This window comes from Eriocheir sinensis, chromosome 2 (genome assembly GCF_024679095.1).
Source record: "Eriocheir sinensis breed Jianghai 21 chromosome 2, ASM2467909v1, whole genome shotgun sequence".
NCBI classification, from domain to species: Eukaryota; Metazoa; Arthropoda; class Malacostraca; order Decapoda; family Varunidae; genus Eriocheir; species Eriocheir sinensis.
The window spans coordinates 9086564-9107719 of NC_066510.1; the positions used below are offsets into that span (position 1 = coordinate 9086564).

The 21156-nt window shown below is 40.9% G+C and overlaps 1 protein-coding gene across 1 annotated transcript in view; it reads left to right on the top strand.

Moving 5' to 3' along the window:
- The window catches only part of LOC126999030 (uncharacterized), a 52386-nt gene extending 35588 nt beyond the window's left edge, over positions 1 to 16798 (top strand). Inside the window, exons 5-6 of the mRNA XM_050861362.1 lie at positions 6364 to 6490; positions 14069 to 16798. Coding sequence (XP_050717319.1) covers positions 6364 to 6490; positions 14069 to 14211 — 270 coding nt within the window. The 3' untranslated portion in view covers positions 14212 to 16798. The remainder of the gene's footprint in view (positions 1 to 6363; positions 6491 to 14068) is intronic.
- The last annotated feature ends 4358 nt before the right edge of the window (positions 16799 to 21156 follow it).

Consider the following 21156-nt stretch of genomic DNA (forward strand, 5'->3'; position numbering starts at 1 on the left):
TTTTCATGGCAAAAAATACAAAAAGTTCAGCCTCTGTTACAGGGCGCCACAAAGAATCATCTTGCCCAGTTTGTTCAGCAAAACGATTAGTCTCTACCAGTACAGAGTCAATAATCCTTTTATCAATAAAAAGACTGAAGAATTCAAATGGACTCAGTTCTGCTGGGTTTTCATCAATCTTTATTCCAGGATTTCCTGTGAAAGGAAAACGTGGTGGTGGTGCATTCATACGCTCCTCTGACAACTCGAGGCTTCTCCAAGCTCTCCCCTCACCCCCCTCCTCCTCCTCACTTGTCGAGAAATAGTCATTGTCTGATGAACTGGCAGAGTTATCAGAAGTATTCAAGCTTCTGAGGGAAGGTTCATATTCACTATCTTCCGTTGAACTAGACATTTGGGGTGTAACACTTGAAAATGCTACAAAAAAATGAATGCAAATGTGGATGCAAATAACACCCATCCGACGACAATGGCTGTCGGAGCAAGTCTAGTAACAATGTCCTTGAAATCCCACAGCTCTACCCTATCGCCTCTGCCAGGCGTACGATTTGACGAGAATACTTGTTTCACACGTAGAATGGCTTACAAAGGCTTATAATCGACGAGTATATATGTATGTAGCTGGTTTTTGAAGGTAAAGTTTTAGACGAGTATACTCGTCAACGACTGAAAAAAGAACATTTTGTGAAAACGTGTATACACGTTTCTGCCGGGGAAGGGGTTAAACCAGGGTCCGTTAAATCGAGGGGCAAGTGTACCTAAATCAATTTTCTAGTTAGAGCCCATGTTTCTGCTCCATACAACATCACTGATCTGATACACGCTTGGTACACCCCTGTTCTGCTCTTTAGAGAGATGTTACGATTCACAAGTAAACTAGCCATCTCCCTCCACTTTAACCACTCTGCCGCCACTCTTGCTCTCACAGTCCTCTCCACTCCCGCCTCACAGTCCAGAATGTCTCCCAAATAACAGAAATGTTCTACCTCATCCAGCTTTCATCCATTCACCTCTAGTTCATCCCTCTCAGTTTCTTGTCCCTGCTGTCTCATATATATATATATATATATATATATATATATATATATATATATATATATATATATATATATATATATATATATATATATATATATATACACACACACACAGTAGAGCCCCACTTAGCGCGAGATCAATTAGCGCGAACCACAATTAGCGCGAGCCCCATCTACCAAGAAAATAATTAATTAGCGCGAAAGCCTCAGTTAGCGCGAGCAGCCACCACGACTGAATTTTGAAAATTGCGCCAAGCCGCCAAGATGCGCGGCACAAGCCGCCATGATGCGCAGCACAAGCCGCCATGATGCGCGGCACAAGCCGCCATGATGCGCAGCACAAGCCGCCATGATGCAAAGCACAAGCTGCCATGATGCACGGCACAAGCCGCCATGATGCGCAGCACAAGCCGCCATGATGCGTGGCACAAGCCCTTACTTTAGCAGACGACGCCATGTTGATACAGGGAACGTGCTTTGTTTACATTGTGGATGTGGATATGAACAACTGACCTTGGCCGTGTGTGACACACACCCGGAAAATTTGGAGTTGCCGGTTGTCCAAGTGTGATACGGCAGCGAGGCCGCTGACCGGATGAGCGCCAGCGATGACGTCATCGGACTCCCAGCGAATCACAAGCGTGTTTTCAGAGCTCAGACAATCGTAGTTTTTTTTTTTTTTAATGAGTGATTATCAAACCCAAAGTCAGACCCACGTGCACCAAATAATTTTTTCATATTGGTTACTTTATTCAATTAGCGAATTCAGTTAGCGCGACCGCATTCATCCACCTAATTCTCGCTAAATGGGCTCTACTGTATATATATATATATATATATATATATATATATATATATATATATATATATATATATATATATATATATATATATATATATATATATATATATATATATATATATATATATATATATATATATATATATATATATATATATATATATATATATATATATATATATATATATATATATATATATATATATATATATATATATATATATATATATATATATATATATATATATATATATATATATATATATATATATATATATATATATATATATATATATATATATATATATATATATATATATATATATATATATATATATATATATATATATATATATATATATATATATATATATAGATATATATATATAGTAAAACCTCCAGCGGATTATCCGAAAAACGGATTATCCGAATTGATCTGGATAATGCAATTAAATTTTTTTTTTCTATACTAAAACGTTATAAAACATCAAAAATAAATAAAAGTAACTACATATGTACTATATTAACACATTTAAAATTGATAAGAACAGTTAAAATGAATATGCTTTCTAATACGTATTGCCGAAATAGCTTGTAACGAATAGATCAATGTATTAGACAAAAATATTAAACAAACTCTCAACAACACCACGTCCGCACCTTCGCCCAGCAAGGACGTAGGTGCAGCGAACGAACAAACTACTGCACGACGACTCTCACCCCGTACTCTCAAGACAACGACACACACACGACTCCCCTCTCCACTCCATGCCACATTCCCCTTCCAACATACGAGTTGCGCGATAATATGAGTCATCATACTGTGTCTCCACCTGCACGATGCATCAAGGTCACACTTGCAAGCTTGCACAACCATTCACAATTGCACTCTGCAACATTCACAATTCAGATCTGCAACGCTCACAAGTATCAACATACATTGGTCCAGACAAGGAGACACACAGACAAACATACAATAAAACATTTACATCACATGTTTTAAGCGTACTACTTTGTTTAGCGTAGCGTGTGTTTGTTTGGTTTCATTGTTTACATCGTCAGTCGGCGGCAGTCGCGTCACACACTTCACACTGGGCAGTCGCATCACGTTCTACCTGTGCTTCGACCTCACTTCTTTCAAAAATCAAAATGGCGGCCATAAATCCGGATTATCCGAAAAATCGGCTTATCCGAAAGAGGCTTCCCCCCTTCCATTTCAGATAATCGGGGTTTTACTGTATATATATATATATATATATATATATATATATATATATATATATATATATATATATATATACAGTCATCCCCCGCCGTTCGCGGGTATTTCGTTCCCGGACTTCGGCGCGATGCGCGAAACCGCGAACGGTGGGACTATAACCCTATGGGAAAATATGCATTTGGGGAAGTCACCTCTGACACGTCATATAAAACATGTTTTTTTCGTTCTTTTTAATGACTGAAATGAGACAAGACCTTGTTAGACAACAATATGTAATCAACACTCACCCTGGGGTCAAAATTTAGTAGCACAGAAGACCCAAAAGTAGCCCAATTTGCGATAAGTAGCCCAATCTGGCAACACTGCAGTGTGGCGGTGTGAATTTTTTTTTTTTTAGGACAATGTTGCTATGAGAAAATCTCGACCAATAGCAGTCGTCCCTGAGTGAGCTGCTGGCCAATAGGAATGCATGACGTCACAGTCTAACCGTGACGTCACTCAGGAGCAACCAAACGTCCATTGCCCGCCTCCCTCCTCTCTCCTTCCCCCTCCCTCTGCCTCCTCCTCCCTCCTCTCTGCCTTCCTCCTCCTCTCTCCCTTCCTCCCTCCTCTCTCCCTCCCTCCCTCCTCTCTGCCTCCTCCTCCCTCCTCTCTGCCTTCCTCCTCCTCTCCCTTCCCCCTCCTCCTCCCTCCTCCCTCCTCTCTGCCTCCCTCCTCCTCCTCTGCCTTCCTCCTCCTCCTCCCTTCCCCCCCTCTCTGCCTCCTCCCTCCCTCCTCTCTGCCTTCCTCCCTCTCTCTCCCTTCCCCCTCCTCTGCCTCCCTCCCTCCCTCCTCTCTGCCTCCCTCCCTCCCTCCTCTCTGCCTTCCTCCCTCCTCTCCTCCTCCCTCCTCTCTGCCTCCCTCCCTCCTCTCTGCCTTCCTCCTCTCTCTCCCTTCCCCCCTCCTCTGCCTCCTCCTCCTCTCTGCCTTCCTATTTAGCGTCAATGCATCCGCAGATATCAAACTGGGGTCACAGATAAGCGGGGAGGTCACAATTAGTTGATCATGAATCTAAACCGCTGATGGGTGAGACCATGACGGCGGGGGTGTATGTATATATATATATATATATATATATATATATATATATATATATATATATGTGTATATATATATATATATATATATATATATATATATATATATATATATATATACAGTGGAACTTGAAATACAGTAACTTAGTGTAATTAGTAAATTAGAATCTGAGCATTTCAACTCGTAAAAAATCGATTTAGAGTACGAGCGATAAACTAGAATACGAGCAAATGTGAGGAAATGGCAAGCATCCGCCTGTGACTGTTTTGAAAATCCCGCGCGGCGACTGCAATCTCGTGGCAGCCGCCCAAGTTATTGGTCGGCCGAGCACATGTACACAGTCAGTGTTTGTCTGAGGTTGGGCGGGTGAACTGACGTGCTTTCTGATCACTTCTTTGAGTATTTTCACCCACATAACACACAATGGCGCCCAAGAGGAAGACAGGTGCCACTGAAGGCAGTGAGAGAAGGAAAAAAGGATCAATAACAATAGAAGATAAGAAAGAGATCATTGAAAAGTCTGAAAGGGGTGTTCGTGTGTCTCAGCTTGCTATGCAGTACGGTCGTTCTACATCCACAATTTGCATTCTAAAAAAATATACCTATATATTTAATTTTTTTCAAAATTTTTTGGGCCTGGAACAAATTAAGTGGAACTCCATTAATTTCAATAGGAAAAGTCGTTTTAGAATACGAGTAAATTGGTTTGAGCTCGGTCTTGGAACAATTAAACTCAGATTCAAGGTATATATATATATATATATATATATATATATACGTATATATCTACATATATATATATATATATATATATATATATATATATATATATATATATATATATCTATATATATATATATATTTTTTTTTTTTTTTTCTATTCTTCTCTATGAAGTCATCCCTGATCATCATGTATTTGTATTTATTTACTTAAGCCATCATCTTTCATATAAATAAATAACCAAATTACTCCTTTTCAACAGAAAGAGTAATATACCATATTTCCTGCCATATAAGACGCACCGGAGTATAAGAGTATAATTTGGCAAGATATATGTAGAAAAAAATTAAAAGCTCCACATTATCCCTGAACTTAATGTATATGTAGTATTACATTTGGCCACCTTACTTACAATTATGACTATGGTACCGTATGTTGCTTTGTGCCCATGTCTGTGTTCAAAGTGTTACACTGTTGGTTGAAGTGTTACAGTGCTCTTACCCTGAGCAGCTGTGACTTTGAAATTGTAAACAAAAGGGTTGGTTGGTAGATTCACTGACTGCGCAGTGTGCAGGCAGTAACTTTTGCCGAGCTACTGAGGGAACTAATCACATGAGGATGCTACGTTCGATGGGCAATCTCAGTCTTGGTTTTGACTTTCAGGGACCGTATACCTACTTTAAAAAAAAATAGATGTTGATTAATTTCTGTCAATCATATTATATTTCAGTAGTTATTTTTACAATGAGAAACAAAAATGCGTCTACAATAAACACTAGTCATCCACGGATATCCGTTCTTTTGAACATGTATCACAGAAAACGTCAGCTGAATGGGCCGTTGCACACCAGAAATACCTCCAGACTAATCCGCCCAAGTCCGCCCCACGGTCGCCGAGCAGTCACGTCAGCCGAGGTATGACTGTATATATACCCTGCTCCGCCAATATTGTTCCCGTGTAATAGCCACTTTAAGCATCATCACCAAAGTACCCGGCACACTGGTGACTGGCACGCCACAGCAGAATTGTGTTTTGTGTTTATTGTTCACGTCGCGCACTGCTCCCACGTGTTGCGCGTCTTCTTGTGACCTGTATGTTATTTTCGCATCACATGTCCTCCCCTCTTTTCTGCTTATTCACACTTTCCTTTTCTATTGCATCACACTATTCATTATTTAAAGCAATCAAAATTTGTACCTTCGGCATATACTGCGCAGGGGTAACTTTTTTGGCATTTTCTGAGTGAAAAAAGTGCGCGTTACACGCCGCAAAATACGGCATACAGTATTACATTCTTGGGACATCTGTAAACTATTGTGTCAAACGGAAGTGTTTTGGGTGTTGGTTTCGTACCAGTAACAATAACCCCTAGGCCTACCAATACCTAACCATCGGGGTATAAGACGCGGAGTGATTTTTTATTTTTTTATTTTTTAAGTGCATCTTATATGGCGGGAAATATGGTACATTTCCTTATATGAACTATATGAACATTCCTTTCAGCACCCAGTCCTTCAATCCTTAGTGACCATTGTGTTCTCCCTCCTGGGCCTTGGGCTGGGCTACTGCTACAGAGCATACGTGCAGAACACAAGGAAATCTTTACTAGAACGTCCCCTGGATTTTATGGGTAAGGAGATATTATAACGTTATTGTACTGTATCAGAAGTGATATTGATTCCTCTTAGTACTTTGTGAGCTTGTTGGATTGTGGCAAGCCATAATTTATCCAGTCGTCCTATACTCGCATGTCTTCCTTACATAACTCTCTCCAAAGCATCTATTACTTGTCTGCCCTTCATTGCTCTCTCCTCTCCTTCCATTCTTTCATGCAAAATAAAGAATTTATCACCTGTCTACCTTTCACTGTTCTGTCACTGTCCTCTCTCTCCATGCTTACATACCTAGGTATTTCAGACTGTCCCTTAGAACCAGGGGTGTGGAGTCAGAGGTAAAAATTTTCTGATTCCGACTCCGGGAAATTTTAAAGTTGCGACTCCGACTCCGACTCCGGCCCCCATGCCCCTCCCCCTCTATTGCAATTTTAGATTTTTTTTTTTTTTAGATGCTGCCTGTAATGCCGGTAGACTCTCTTGAGGTCCTTTTTCTTACATGTATTTACATCCAAATTACATGTACTCTATATAGACAACATCTAGATAATGTAAAAGAAAAAAACTTCACAAGTACATTACACGATAAATGATTATGTTAAGGAGTCGGAGTCGGGGGTATTTTTACCAACTCTGACTCCGACTCCGGCCAAAAGTAGCTGACTCCACCGACTCCGACTCCACACCTCTGCTTAGAACACTGTATCATCTGCATACAGCCCTACCATCACAGATTGCTCTGTACATCTCACTGCCAACCCTGGACCTAATTCCCCTACTCTGGCTTTCATTTCTCTCATGCAACTGTCCATATAAACATGAAACAAGCATGGTGACATCACATACCCATCTTACACCCACACCGAAACCCAAACTCTCACTCAGCTCTTTGTTCACACACATAGAGGCACTCACATCCTTGTTAAAAGACTTGATCCCTTCAAGTAAACATCCTCCCACATCATATATTTTTAGGACATCCCATAAACTACTATCAATTCAGATCAATGACAGCAGCAGACACCTTCTTATCCTTTTCTAAGTACCTTTCAACAACAGTACCCTCCCAAGTTTCATGCTTGCTTCGTTCTGAAGGTATAGCGCTAAACTCGAGGATCGCGAAACTTGGGGTATTGAAAACACTGAAAAAGCGCTTATTGGTTCTGACCCGTGGAGAAGCTGACATTTTTCGACTTTACTCCCTTGTTATCTCAAAATACACACCTTGGTAAAAGGAAGAAAATTGGAAGTGAGAATGGGTCGTTTGAAGCCGCAATTGAAGGTGGCTGCCTTACGATTGGCTGGCAGTTCTGAAAACACGCTTGTGGTTTGCTGTGAGTCTGATGACATCATCGACAGCAGTCACCCAATCAGCAGCCTCGCTGCCTGAAGGCGGTGTCACACTGGCCATTTTCCTCCAACCGTTGGGGCTATGGGCAACTGCGGTTGTCTGTAAGCTGGTGTCACACTGGGCCTTTTTCCTTCAACCGCGTTGGAGGTAGGAGCCACCGGCAACTCCAACTTTTCTGGGTGTGCGTCACACACAGCCAAGGTCGGTTGCCCATAATCTGCAACGTAAACAAAGCAGTCACCCTGTATCGACATGGCGCCGCCTGAGAAAGTAACTATGAAATGAAAGCTTTGTTCTGAAGTTAACGTTGATAGTTAACTCAGTAGTTCATTGTTTTTACCACGGGCCGTTAGCACACATCTCTGTGAATCCCGCCCCAGCATGTGTGAACACGGTCACCCAATTGAGGGAGTTTAAAGCTGCTGGTATCTTTTTTCTCCAACCGCATTGGCGGTAGGGGCAATCAGCAACTCAAACTTTTCTGGGTGTGCATCACACACGGCCAAGGTCGGTTGCCCATAAACAAAGCAGTCCCCCTGTATCCACGTGGCGTCGTCTGCTAAAGTAAGGGCTATCGCAGCTTGTGCATCCGTTACCAGAGTTATGGACTTGTTGCTGCAGTTAAGTGGAAGGAAGAAGTGGTTGTGGGCATGATTATGGCTTCAAAGCTGGGAAGACAAAAGTGTTTACCCAAACGTCATCAGAGAATTGGGTAAATTTCCAGAATGTCACCCGTGGGACACTGTTGGACGAACCTATTTTTTCTGGTAGTTTACAGTGTGTTATGAAATAATCTGCTAACTCTTTCTGTTGTAAATCATTAAATCACTAATGAAATGAATGACTCTTCAATGCCTGTTGTACGTGCATCCGCCACCAACCGCTGCCACAAACGCAAAATAGCTCTCAGAGAGGTACAACTTGCTTACTGTTTCTATATGTCACTCACCACTCAAAGTTCACAAGTGGACAAACTAGAACAAAAGCAGGCGAATTAATGTTTTTCCTGCTGTGTATTCCCCCAGTGCGCATGCGTGGTGAACAGCAGAACAACTTATTTCAGTGAGAACGTATTTCTTGCAACACTGGCCAGCGTAGTGGGCCACCGCCGCCATGTTCCTCCTGCGCTGCGTATTTCCGCCACCCCACTCTGCGTGCCGAATGAATTTAAGGGACGCATACCAGGCATCACGGAAAATATCCCCCCATAATCGGTTTTCTGTAAATTACTTGTTCATAAGACTTCTGTCATCAAGGGTAACTGTGCTAAAATATTTCAGCGGTATGCTGACACGCCTCCGCACACTACCACCAAGTGTTGATGTGGTTCTTACGTTATTTATATGATTTTTAGGTCGTTTTTTCGATATGTGTAGCCTCTTATGCTAATATCGTATGCCTGGCAGCGTTGTCACCTTATGCCACCCTTGTGTGTGGCGCCTGACACCTCATCTCTACTCACATGACAGCCTGCCTTCCTGTCTGGCTGTACTGCTTACTGCTATTCGGGTTTTCAAATAGCAACAATGGCTCGCGTCAGCAAAAAGAAGAGGGCAATGAAGCAGAGGCTTGATGACGCCCGAGCAAAGAGGTGGAAGGGGAGAGAACACGAGACACCCGCCGACCCAAGCAGCATGCCTGACACACCACCTACCGCCGCCTCAAGCAGCATGCGTAACACACCACCTGCTGCCGGCCCAAGTATGTCTAGCACACCTGTCGCCGGCCCAAGTACCACACCTGACACCCCCCTATCGCCAACCCAAGCAACATGCCTGACACCACACCGACACGCCCTGTTCCCGTGCCACAAAGACCTGACAGCTGTGGATGAATGGGCACAGTTTCTCTTCTTGAAGGAGACCCAGCTGCTTCATATCCTAGATGAATTAGCCAGCAAATACTGTGGAAAGTCAGTCACTTTGCAGGTCAATAATCTGGGATATGACTGCACCGTCAACATTTCTTGTGAGTGTGAGTTCACAGCAACCAAGACACCAGCTGCTGTTCTAGCCTGTGGTGGAACAAGGGAGTATACCGAAACAAACCTCGGTATGGCGTACCAGAGCCTTGTTTTGAAGCAAGGGTATGTGGGGTTTGACTCCTATGCTGGCGTCTTGCACCATACCTCCTTCTTCAAGCCACAATACCAAGATCACGTTGACTTCATCTTTGGCCAAATGAAGACCTACTACAAGACCACCATGCAGCACAGCTGCAGCAGTGAAACAAGCCAGCAAGAGAGTAGAAAAATATTATAAGCCTGGTGGCTTTTGAGTAAAAGAACCTGGCATCAATGAGTGGGGCAACACCCTTGAGTGCATAATAACCATTGGAAAGGAGGGGACCAGGTACCTCTTCTCAGAAGTACCTGCAAATACATTATACAATGCAGAAATAGCATATCAAACACATAGTATATTACTTTTGGCTGAATAACAGTACATTCACACTGATTATGGTAACTTGAAAAGTAAAAACGACAATTTCTCAAAATATAACTTATCGACAATATTGGTATTATTACAGTCGTCCCTCAAATAGTGTGGTTTGCTATAGTACGGTTTCAGTTTTATATGGATTTTCATAGAATCTTTTTTTCAAAGTCTATATATACCAAGTCAAGTCACTCTGCCTTCAAAACTGCGACCAGCACGCGCAGGGGGCGGTTTGGGGCAGAGCAGTAGGATGACATCACTTGAAGTCAGTTCACGGGTGACTAAAGTTGCGGCCGTGTGTGCACTTTGGATGTGCATTCTCGCCTTCTTTTACCACGCATTCAGGCAAGCCACTGACAAAAAAGATGCCTTTTTTATTGTGCTATGCATGACTGTAATTCCAATGCCTACAAACAGCAGTGATAACAAGTAGCCATTAACTTCATTAGCCTTAACAATACAGTACCCTCTTGAATTTCGCGATCCATGAGTTTCGCGGTTAGTCCTAAATTCTTACCATCCTGACTTTCGCGCATTATCACCCCGAGTTTCGCGCTGCTTTGACATTTAAGGGTCACGTCTACTTACTATCGGCGTCACACACGCTACCTTTAAAGGTAGTATCACACCGGACGTTTTCCTCCAAACACTGTGGCTATGGCAAGGGAGAGAGAGAGAGAGAGAGAGAGAGAGAGAGAGAGAGAGAGAGGACGGGTCATTTTGAAGCCGCAGTTGAAAGCGGTTGCTGACAGTTCTGAAAACACGCTTGTGATTCGCTGGGAGTCCGATGACATCATCGCCGATGCTCACCCTATCGGCGGCTTCACTGCCTTAAGGCGGTGTACGTCACAATGGCCGTTTTTGTCCAACCGTTGGGGCTACGGGCAACGCCCGTACACCCAACCGGGAGCGAGTTCACGGTTATCTGTAAGCTGGTGTCACACCGGGCTTTTCTCACCGAGTTGGCGTCAGCTAGGGCAACCGGCAACTCCAACTTTTCCGGGTGTCCGTCACACACAGCCAAGGTTGGTTGCCCGTATCCACATCAACAACGTAAACAAAGCACTTGCCCTGTAGCCTATCAACTTGGTGTCATCTGCTAAAGTAAGGGCGGTCGCGGCTTGTGCTGCCATTACCCTAGTTATGGACTTGTTGCTGCAGTTAAATGGAAGGAAGAAACAGTTGTGGGTGTGGCATGCCTGTGTTTCCTCCATGCCAGTTCTCATTGTCACCACTGTGCGTGCGTGGCTAACCCATCATTCTTGACTCAGCCACATAAACACACGGATCGAATAACGACACACACACACACACACCAGACTCATTAGGAACCATTGCAGTTGTTTCTGACAAACTTGAGTGTGTTAGAACATATTTGGTGAGTGGCTCACATGAACCAAACCAGGCTCTTGGCAAGAAGAGAGCAGTCGTCTTTAACACTGCTCTCTTCTTGCCATTGGGTATGTTTGGTTTGTATGAACCACTCACCAAATAAGTTCTAACACACTCTAGGAAATGGCAAAGCCATTTTTGTTTGTGAGAAACATCTGCCATGGTTCATGATGAGTCTGGTGTGTGTGTGTGTGTGTGTGTGTGTGTGTGTGTGTGTGTTGTTACTCGATCCACGTGTTTATGTGGTCGGAGTTTAGATGGGTGGGTTGGCCACTCACACGCAGTGGTGACAATAAGAACTGGCACGGAAGAACCACAGACTCGCCACACCCACAACAGCTTCTTCCTTCCATTTAACTGCAGCAACAAGTCCATGACTTGGGTAATGACAGCACAAGCCACGAGAGCCCTTACTTTAGCAGACGACGCAATGTCGAAACAGGGCAAGTGCTTTGTTTACATTGTGGATGTGGATACAGGCAACCCCCAACCGACCTTGGCTGTGTGTGACGCACACCCGGAAAAGTTGGATTTGTGGGTTGCCCAAGCTGCCGCCAACTCGGTGGGAAGAAAAGGGCCCAGTATGACATCAGGTTACGGACAACCGACAACTCGCTCCCGGATGGGCGCACAGGCATTGCCAATAGCCACAACGGTTAGAGGAAAATGGCCAGTGTGACACTGCCTTAAGGCAGTGAGGCCGCTGACAGGGTGAGTGCTGGCGATGACGTCATCGGACTCCCAGCGAATCACAAGGGTGTTTTCAGAGCTCAGCCAATCGTAAGGCTTCATCTGTGGCTTTAAAATGACCCGTTCTCTCTTCCTGTTTTCTTCCTTTTTCCAGGGTTCGTATTTTGAGACAACAAGGGAGTAAAGGAGGAAAAGAGTGAGCTCCGGGGGGAAGCATGAACAAATTATAATGGCGCCACTATAAACAGTTGCGTGCACCATGAGGGGCTTGGGGCTGACCATCAGGCCCAAATGGATAGTCTACCAGTGCCATAGCCCACATGTAAAAAAAAAAAAAAAAAAAAAAAAAAACATCCACGGGTCGGAGTAGATAAGCGCTTTTTCAGTGTTTTCAATACCTCGAGTTTCGCGATCCTCGAGTTTAGTGCTATACCTTCGGAATGAAGTGAGCGCGAAACTCGAGAGGGTACTGTATAAACATAGCATTCCTGAGTAATCACTCTTCATTACAAAGCTCACACACGATATATAAATTTTCTCATCACATACATGAACAAACAGATAATACAACTATTAACATACCAAAACGTGTCTTTCTCCAAAATTCAACAGCATTAGTCTCCTTCTACAGTTGGCTCATCGCTGTCTAGCACACAGGTTTGATCCCCTGTCTATCATGACTCGTCTCCTTGCCCATTGTATCTCTAGGAGACGAGCACACATCTTGTCTCTGTCAGGGCTGGGTCTGTTCTGCCCTTCCAGTGCTTTTCCCACTCATTCCCAACCTAGGGGCGGCTTGGGTATTGTAATGGATCCCACATGTTTGTTTGTAACTGAGGGTGAGGTCACAGTGCCACTTCACAGATGTGGTCAAGATACCTCATATGATAAACATTATCACTAACATCTGCTATTGCAACACCTTACTGACAAAGCCAGCAAGCAACGCATACCTACCATGATATACATACTAAAGTTTAACAGTGATCGGGATACGGAAGATACAAGCATCGTGCGATCGTCTTATTATTGAGGTTGAGGTGGCACTTGCTGGCTCAGGCCTATGGTCCTAGGGAGGGTCAGCTATGTGCTTTCTACTACCATCATCAGTGTTCTATCTATTCCTGTCCGCAATCATACAGTCAACTGCACTTACACTCTTCATTATCCATGCATGCAAAGAATGGATCCCTGGCTTCCAGTAACATATGAAGACAGCCACAGGAGGCTCCAGTTCAGGATCTTAATGACACCCAATACTATGAGTCAATGCTCTTGAGTCTTAAACATAATTTTCCATCTTGCTATTGTGTGTAAACACTGACTAACGTTGGATGTGACACCAGTTGTCAACCAAAGACAATGACAAGTAGCAGCAAGAATTCAGCAACAGAATATTCTGGTTTCATCATTAAGATGTTACACTTTCATCCCCGGCCCCTCTCAATTCTTTCCTCATTTTTTGGTCAATACATACTTGGGATTTTAAATTTAATTGTTTCTATATTTCTCTCTGCTATCAAACTAATAAATTCTATTGAAATAGCACTTCAGTTTAACAAGCAATTTTCTTTGATACATACACATTACATCATTCTACTGTATATGAAATTCCTGTGTCATGCTATAACACTTTTATGGTAAGCATAACTTAAGTAAGCAGTATCATAAGATTCAGAAATGTACAGAACAATCATGTTTATATATTTTGTTTTTGAAACCAGATATGGATGATGAGGGTGCAAGAAATGGAGTCACTAAAGAACAAGGGAATGAAAAAGGACAAGAAGGGGAAGAACGTCGTCACCACCACCCTCGTTACAACAAAGCTCAGGCTCGTCAGCGCTACAAGAAGGGCAAGTCTTAGGCCACAACTAGGCTCTTAATAGATCTTTATACATTTTTATGAATGTATAGGTTGTTATGCAGTGATGGTAGTATGTTTTTTACACTTTAAGCCTTTGTTACTATGTCATTACAGCACTATAAAGTTTTATTCACTTGTAGAAAATGTTAGTAGTGACCATATGTAAAGATAAATAATTTGTTATTGGATGTTGAGAAAGTAAGTCAATGAAAACATGTAATTCTTACTTTTATCTTAAATGAATACATTTAATTAGGCATGTATAGGCAACTCCCATTATTTGACTACATTATTCAACATTTTGCTTCAGACATTTCAAAACATCTACTCTTTCTCATTGTTTTGCCATGCAATCTTCATTTGTTTCTCGTTTTACAAATCCATGCCAGATTGCAAATTACAAACAATTGCCAGATAGCTGCCCACCTGCCAGCTATTGCTGCTGGTAGTGAAGACATATTTTGGCATACAAGATCAAAACTTTCACTCTGCTCTGCTGAGCTGACTGGGAGGGGGGGGCATGACATGAACCAATACCAATACTATTTATCATTTTCTTATTGACCTAGTCACAATTATAGGGTATAAAATTTATTAGGAAATTTTCCCAAAGCTATTAGCAACATTGTATTCACTAAAAATGCCTATAATTCTTATTCTCTTAAGAAATTTAACAAAGAACATTGACCCACTTTGTTGTTGCCAATGATGACAAATTATATATATATATATATATATATATATATATATATATATATATATATATATATATATATATATATATATATATATATATATATATATATTACCCTCTCGAGTTTTGCGATCCTCGAGTTTAGGGCTTAGTCCTAAATTCTTACCATCACGACTTTCGCGCATTACCACCACAAGTTTCGCATTCCTTTGACATGTACGGGTCGCGTCTACCTACCATCGGCGTCATGCGTGCTGCCTTAAAAGGTGGTGTCCAACCATTGGGGCCATGGGCAACCGCGGTTGCCCGTATGCCCAACCGGGAGCAGGTTGTTGGTTGTCCGTATGAATGGAAAACGATTGTGAGTACGAGCGTGGGTACGTGGGTACCGAACGGCTGCATGTAAACAAACAGACGACGGCAATGGCTGAGGAGTGAGGAGCAGTGGAAGATGGCCCACCAAGAGACTCGTAAAATAGACTGGCAGAGCTGCTTTGCTTACTACTTGATTAACAAGATATGTAAGAGAACACCCCGTGCTGGGGAACCACAGTCCAAAAAACTTTTTTCTCAAATCTATGAAAATTGTAGATCTCCCAGTGATGTTTTCCTCTTCTTCTTCATCTTTTGACCTGTAATGCATGGTAGCGACGGTGAAAAGTAGCAGTGGAAAATAGCAAAAGGTCATAGAAAACCAAAATCAGGGAAAGAAAAGAACAGAAAAACACCTAAGTTCAGGGTGAAGTGTATAAGTGCGCACTGTTAAGTAACTAAGGGGCGCTTTCACAGTCACTGTTTGTTTTGTTTGTTACCAATGGCGGTGATCGACACTATAGTTTTCCACGTGAAATTGGCCTATGGGGTAGTGGTGGCTGCAGAGAAAGCGACAGGTGTTGAGAGTGTGTGGTAAGGTGCGGGGCGAGGCTAACCCCACAGCCGCCACGAGGTGCCTTTGTAAAGGCAATACCTCCGACACCATCACATCACATCACTACCTATCAGCCAGTTTCACATGGAAATACTAGAGCGGCGATCGCCGCCATTGGTAACGACCAATACAAACAAAATGACTGTGAAAGCGGCCCTAAGTGCATGTTGTGAAGTATAAATGTGTAGAAAAGGAGGACCTAAGAAGCAATACAAAGCATTACAGGTCAAAAGAAGAAGAAGAAGGTCCACTATACACTGGCCGGTGTTGCAAGAAATATCTTCCCGCTGAAATTAGTCGTTCTGCTGTCCACCAAGCATGCGTGCTGTGGGAATACACAGCATTAAAGGTGTTAATTTGCCTGGATTTGTTCTTTTTTGTCCGCTTGTGGTTTTTGTGAGCGGTGAGGGAAATAAGGAAGCAGTAAGCCAGTTGAACCTCTCTGCGAGCTATTTTGCGATTGCGGCGGCAGTTTATGTTCAATAGGCATTGAAAAGTCCATCATGATGTTAGTGATTTGATGATATATAACAGAAAGAGTTAGCAGATTATACCTTAACACACAGAAAACTACCAGAAGCTATAGGTTTGTCCAACTGTACCACGGGTGACCGCGAGCAACCACCCTTACATTAGCAGATGACACCACGTGGATCACAAGCGTGTATTCAGAACTGCCAGCCAATTGTAAGGCAGCCACCTTCAACTGCGGCTTCAGAACGACCTGTTCTCACTTCCCATTTTCTGCCTATTACCAAGGTATGTATTTTGATATAACAAGAGAGTAAAGTAAAAAAAAAATTGTGATAACAAGGGAGTCAAGTCGAAAAAAAAAGTAATTTTTTCCACAGGCCGGAACCAATAAATGCTTTTTCATGTATTTCAATACCTCGAGTTTCGCGATCCTCAAGTTTAGCACTCTACCTTCGGAATGAAGCAAGCGTGAAACTCGAGAGGGTACTGTATGTATGTATGTATATATATATATATATATATATATATATATATATATATATATAAATATAAATATCTAAATATAAATATATGAATATATATATATATATATATTCATATATTTATATTTATATATTTATATTAGGGTGATGTAGGGGTATACCGTACTATTAGTGGAAAAATATTATTGTAAAATCCAGTTTAAATCTTGAAGGTAAGACTGTGGGCCAGAAATATCCCTCAGGGACTGGGCTATCTTCAACACACAGCTCAATTTTGCATGAGGCAACTAAGTACCTTTTATTGGGCCATTCAACAAAAACTTTCATTTTGTACGAATCACCCCCATAGTGGGGATGATTCGTATATGCTATTGGGGTGATTCGTACATGCTATTTTCACCCCCCAAAATTAATTTCAAATTATAATAAATGAGATGTTAATGTCGTAAATTAAATGAACACATTATATTAAGTGTTCTATTAATGAAAAAACAACAGTAAATTAATATGTTTTGAGGCATGACTGCCTTATCTTGGTCACCCTTATTACATGTCTTTTTCACCCCTGCAATACCAATCAAACATACTATATAATATGAGATTTTTGTGTGTGGAATAAAGCAAACATGCATCTTATAGTGTTCTATTAACCAAACAGTGTAAAAATATACCTAGTTTTAACTATTTTCTAACACTGCCTCATTTCATGTCAAATGAGGACAGGGGATGACTTAGCTTAACTATGTTGCAAAGCTTATAAACTTCACAGCACACGTACAATACTGCAAATATTCACTAATTATCATTACATGTATAGTATCACATTTCAATTGCATTCATAAAATATTTGTTTTCTCCTACCATTTCAACCATGTAACTGTAATTTTTGCCAATTATTATACACCTGATACTTATCTTTCTTCTTATTAAGTACAACTAAATTATTTTGTAGCTTGGGTTTCATCTTGTTTGTACGTAAAAATAAAATATGTAGGAAATTTGCATACGCTAAACCCCCTCACTACATTGTACGGTAAGGCCCCTCGTACACGTGTTACCCTCCAACCAGTATCACAGTAACCACGTTGGATAAAAGTTAAGTACAGTAGTTCATCGATTTAATGGATTAAAGCGTGCAGGAAAAATCCGGTAAATCAAAATATCCGTTAAATCGATTTTCTTTCTTTATTTATTTATATACACACACCTATTACATACACAAATGTATAATAAATGTATTGCAAACAACTACACACACACACACACACACACACACACACACACACAACTGGGCCGCTCCGCTCCGAGCCGTTGAAAAGACACAATCCTCGACCCGCGCCAGCTGTAGAGGAGGAAATATACCTGTGTAGTGTTGCAGAGGCCTGGGCTGCGCTAATGTTGGTTCGGTGGGTCTCCATTAGTGCAGTTTAGTACGATGAGTGAGAAGGAGGAAGATCAGGGATGGATCACGCCAAGAAGCAGAAGAGGAAGAGCAGGAGGAGGAGACAACAACAGCGGGGAGGAAAGTGAGTACGAGGCTGGAGGTACTTCAGCTGAGTTCTCTGGTTTCGCGAGAAATGAGACGACATTATACAAGAGAGTGCTACTGATGGAAAGAAAACTGGATAAATGGATCAGCATGGTAAAGAGAAGGGATGAGGAAGAAGAGCAGAATAGAGTATTCCACAGCGACCTGAGAAATAGGATAAAACGACTAGAGGGAAATGAGAAGAAATTGATTAAGGAAAATGAGGAGCTAAAGGAAAAAGCAGCAAAGTACGAAAGATCAATGAAGGAAGGTTTGGGAGTGGTAAGAAAGGAAAATGAAAACCTGAAGGAACTGGTAAACAAAGAAGAACAAAGAGTTAGAGAAGAGATGAAGACGTGGAGAGTGGAGAATGAAAAAGCAAATGTAAGCCTAAGAGAAGTAATAGAACAGCAAATGAAAGAGAATAAAGAAGACGTGGAGAAAGAGGTAGTCAAGGCCTTAAAGAAAAATGAAGGATTAGTGAGAGAAGTAGCGAACAAAAAAAGAAGTGTTATTATTTTTGGGATGAAAGAAAAGAATATAACATATAAACCAAAAAGGGATAAAGAGAAACTGAAATCAGTCAAAGACCTGCTCAAGAACCTAAATGGCTTAGGGAAGGCAGAGTATCGAGGAGGAAGTAGACGAGATTTATAGAATGGGTCCATTTATTGAAGGGAAAACTAGACCAGTTAAGTTAAAACTAAAATCACAAAAGGCAGCCAAAGACACACTATATAGAACAACTAAACTAAAAGAAACGGAAGGATGTAAGGATATATAGATATATATATATATATATATATATATATATATATATATATATATATATATATATATATATATATATATATATATATATATATATATATATATATATATATATATATATATATATATATATATATATATATATATATATATATATATATATATATATATATATATATATATATATATATATATATATATATATAAAGAAAAATAGAAATGAAGAAGAAAGGATGAAATGGAATGAATTACTGGCAGAGACAAAAGTAAAAAATAACGCAAGATCTGAGGAAGAAAAAGAAGCATTTTTTTGGAGAATTTTGGGGGATCGAATCAAGAAATGGTTCATAAGGGAGAAGAGAAAGGGGAGCGAAAACTAGATAAGAAAGATACAGAGAGGGGAATAAAAATAATGTACACAAATGTAGATGGGTTGATCTCTAGTAAAATAGAGCTGCAAGATTATCTAAAAGAGAGGGATCCCATGATAGTTTGCCTAACTGAAATTAAACTAAAAGAAAACATCCAAATTGAGTTAGATGGAAGATACAATGTGTGGAGGAAGGATAGAATGGGCAAAGGCAGAGGAGGAGTGGTGATAATGATAAAGAAAGAGATATTAGTAAAATCAATAGAATATGGAGAGGGAAAAGCAGAGATAGTGAGTGTAAGCTTGGAAAACAAGAACAGAGAAAGGATGACGATTGCAGTAACATATGTACCACCAAAAACTACATCATGGAGTAAAGAAGATTATGAAATCATGATTGATGACACCATACAGAGTTTGAGGAGATTACTTAAGGCAAACAAAGGAGTAATACTAGTTGGCGATTTCAGTTGCAAAGAGGTTGACTGGGAGAGGTTTGAGAGCAATGGTAGTGATGTGGCATGGGGGAATAGATTCTTGAATTTAATGATGGAAAATTTGATGATGCAAAGGGTGAAGGAAAGCACTAGATATAGAAGAGACGATGAACCGGCAAGACTGGATTTGGTGTTGACAAGAGAAATTCACGTGAAGGATGAATTGAGGTATGATTGCCCCCTGGGAAAAAAGTGATCACGTGCTCATAGAGATGGAAATGGAGGAGTGAGGAAGGGAACAAGACGAGACTTATGGAAGCGATAGATTAAACTATAGGAAAGCAGGGGTGGAAAACCTCAAGAAGTTTTTTGGTGAAATGGATTGGAAAGAGTTAATGAGTACAAGCGAAGTTCAAGGAAAATATGATATTTTCATGAGGGCGTACAACACAGGTGTTATGAAGTTCGTGCCAAAATACAGACCAAGGGAGAGGGTTAAAAAGGACTGGTTTAATGCAAGATGTGCAAAGGCAAAAGAGAAGAGAGACAAAGCGTGGTCAAGATTAAAAAGAAACAAAAATCAAAGAAACAGAGAAGACTTTAAGGCAACGAGAAATGAGTACGTGAAAGTGAGAAAGGAAGAAGAGAAACGATACAAAAAGGATATTGTGGAAAAGTGTAAAGAACAACCTAAACTATTTTATAGATTTATAAATGGAAAAATTAAATCAAGAGAAACGATTGAAAGACTGACTGAAGAGAATGTAGAGATCGAGGATCCCAAAGGCATGACGGAATTATTTAACAAAAAATCCAGCAAGTGTTTACCAAAGAATCATTATTTAATGAACCACAAGAAAACAACTTAGATGTATATATGGAAGAGGTCAAAATAGATAAAGAGATGAAAAAACTATTGGGGGAATTGGAAGAAGGGTAGGCCATGGGACCGGATGGAGTTTCATGTTTTATACTTAAAGAGTGCAGAAATGAGCTAGTTGGCCTGATATATGACATCATTAGGTGCTCAATTAAAATGTGCACAGTGCCTAGGGAGTGGAAGAGGGCAGAAGTGGTACCTATATATACAAAAGTGGAAAAAAGGAAGAACCCCTAAATTACAGACCGGTGTCTCTGACCAGTGTAGTATGCAAAATATGTGAGAAATTAATAAAAGAACAATGGATGAGATTTCTAGAAGAACATAATCTAATCACAAACGATCAATATGGGTTTAGGAAAGCCCGCTCATGTGGGACAA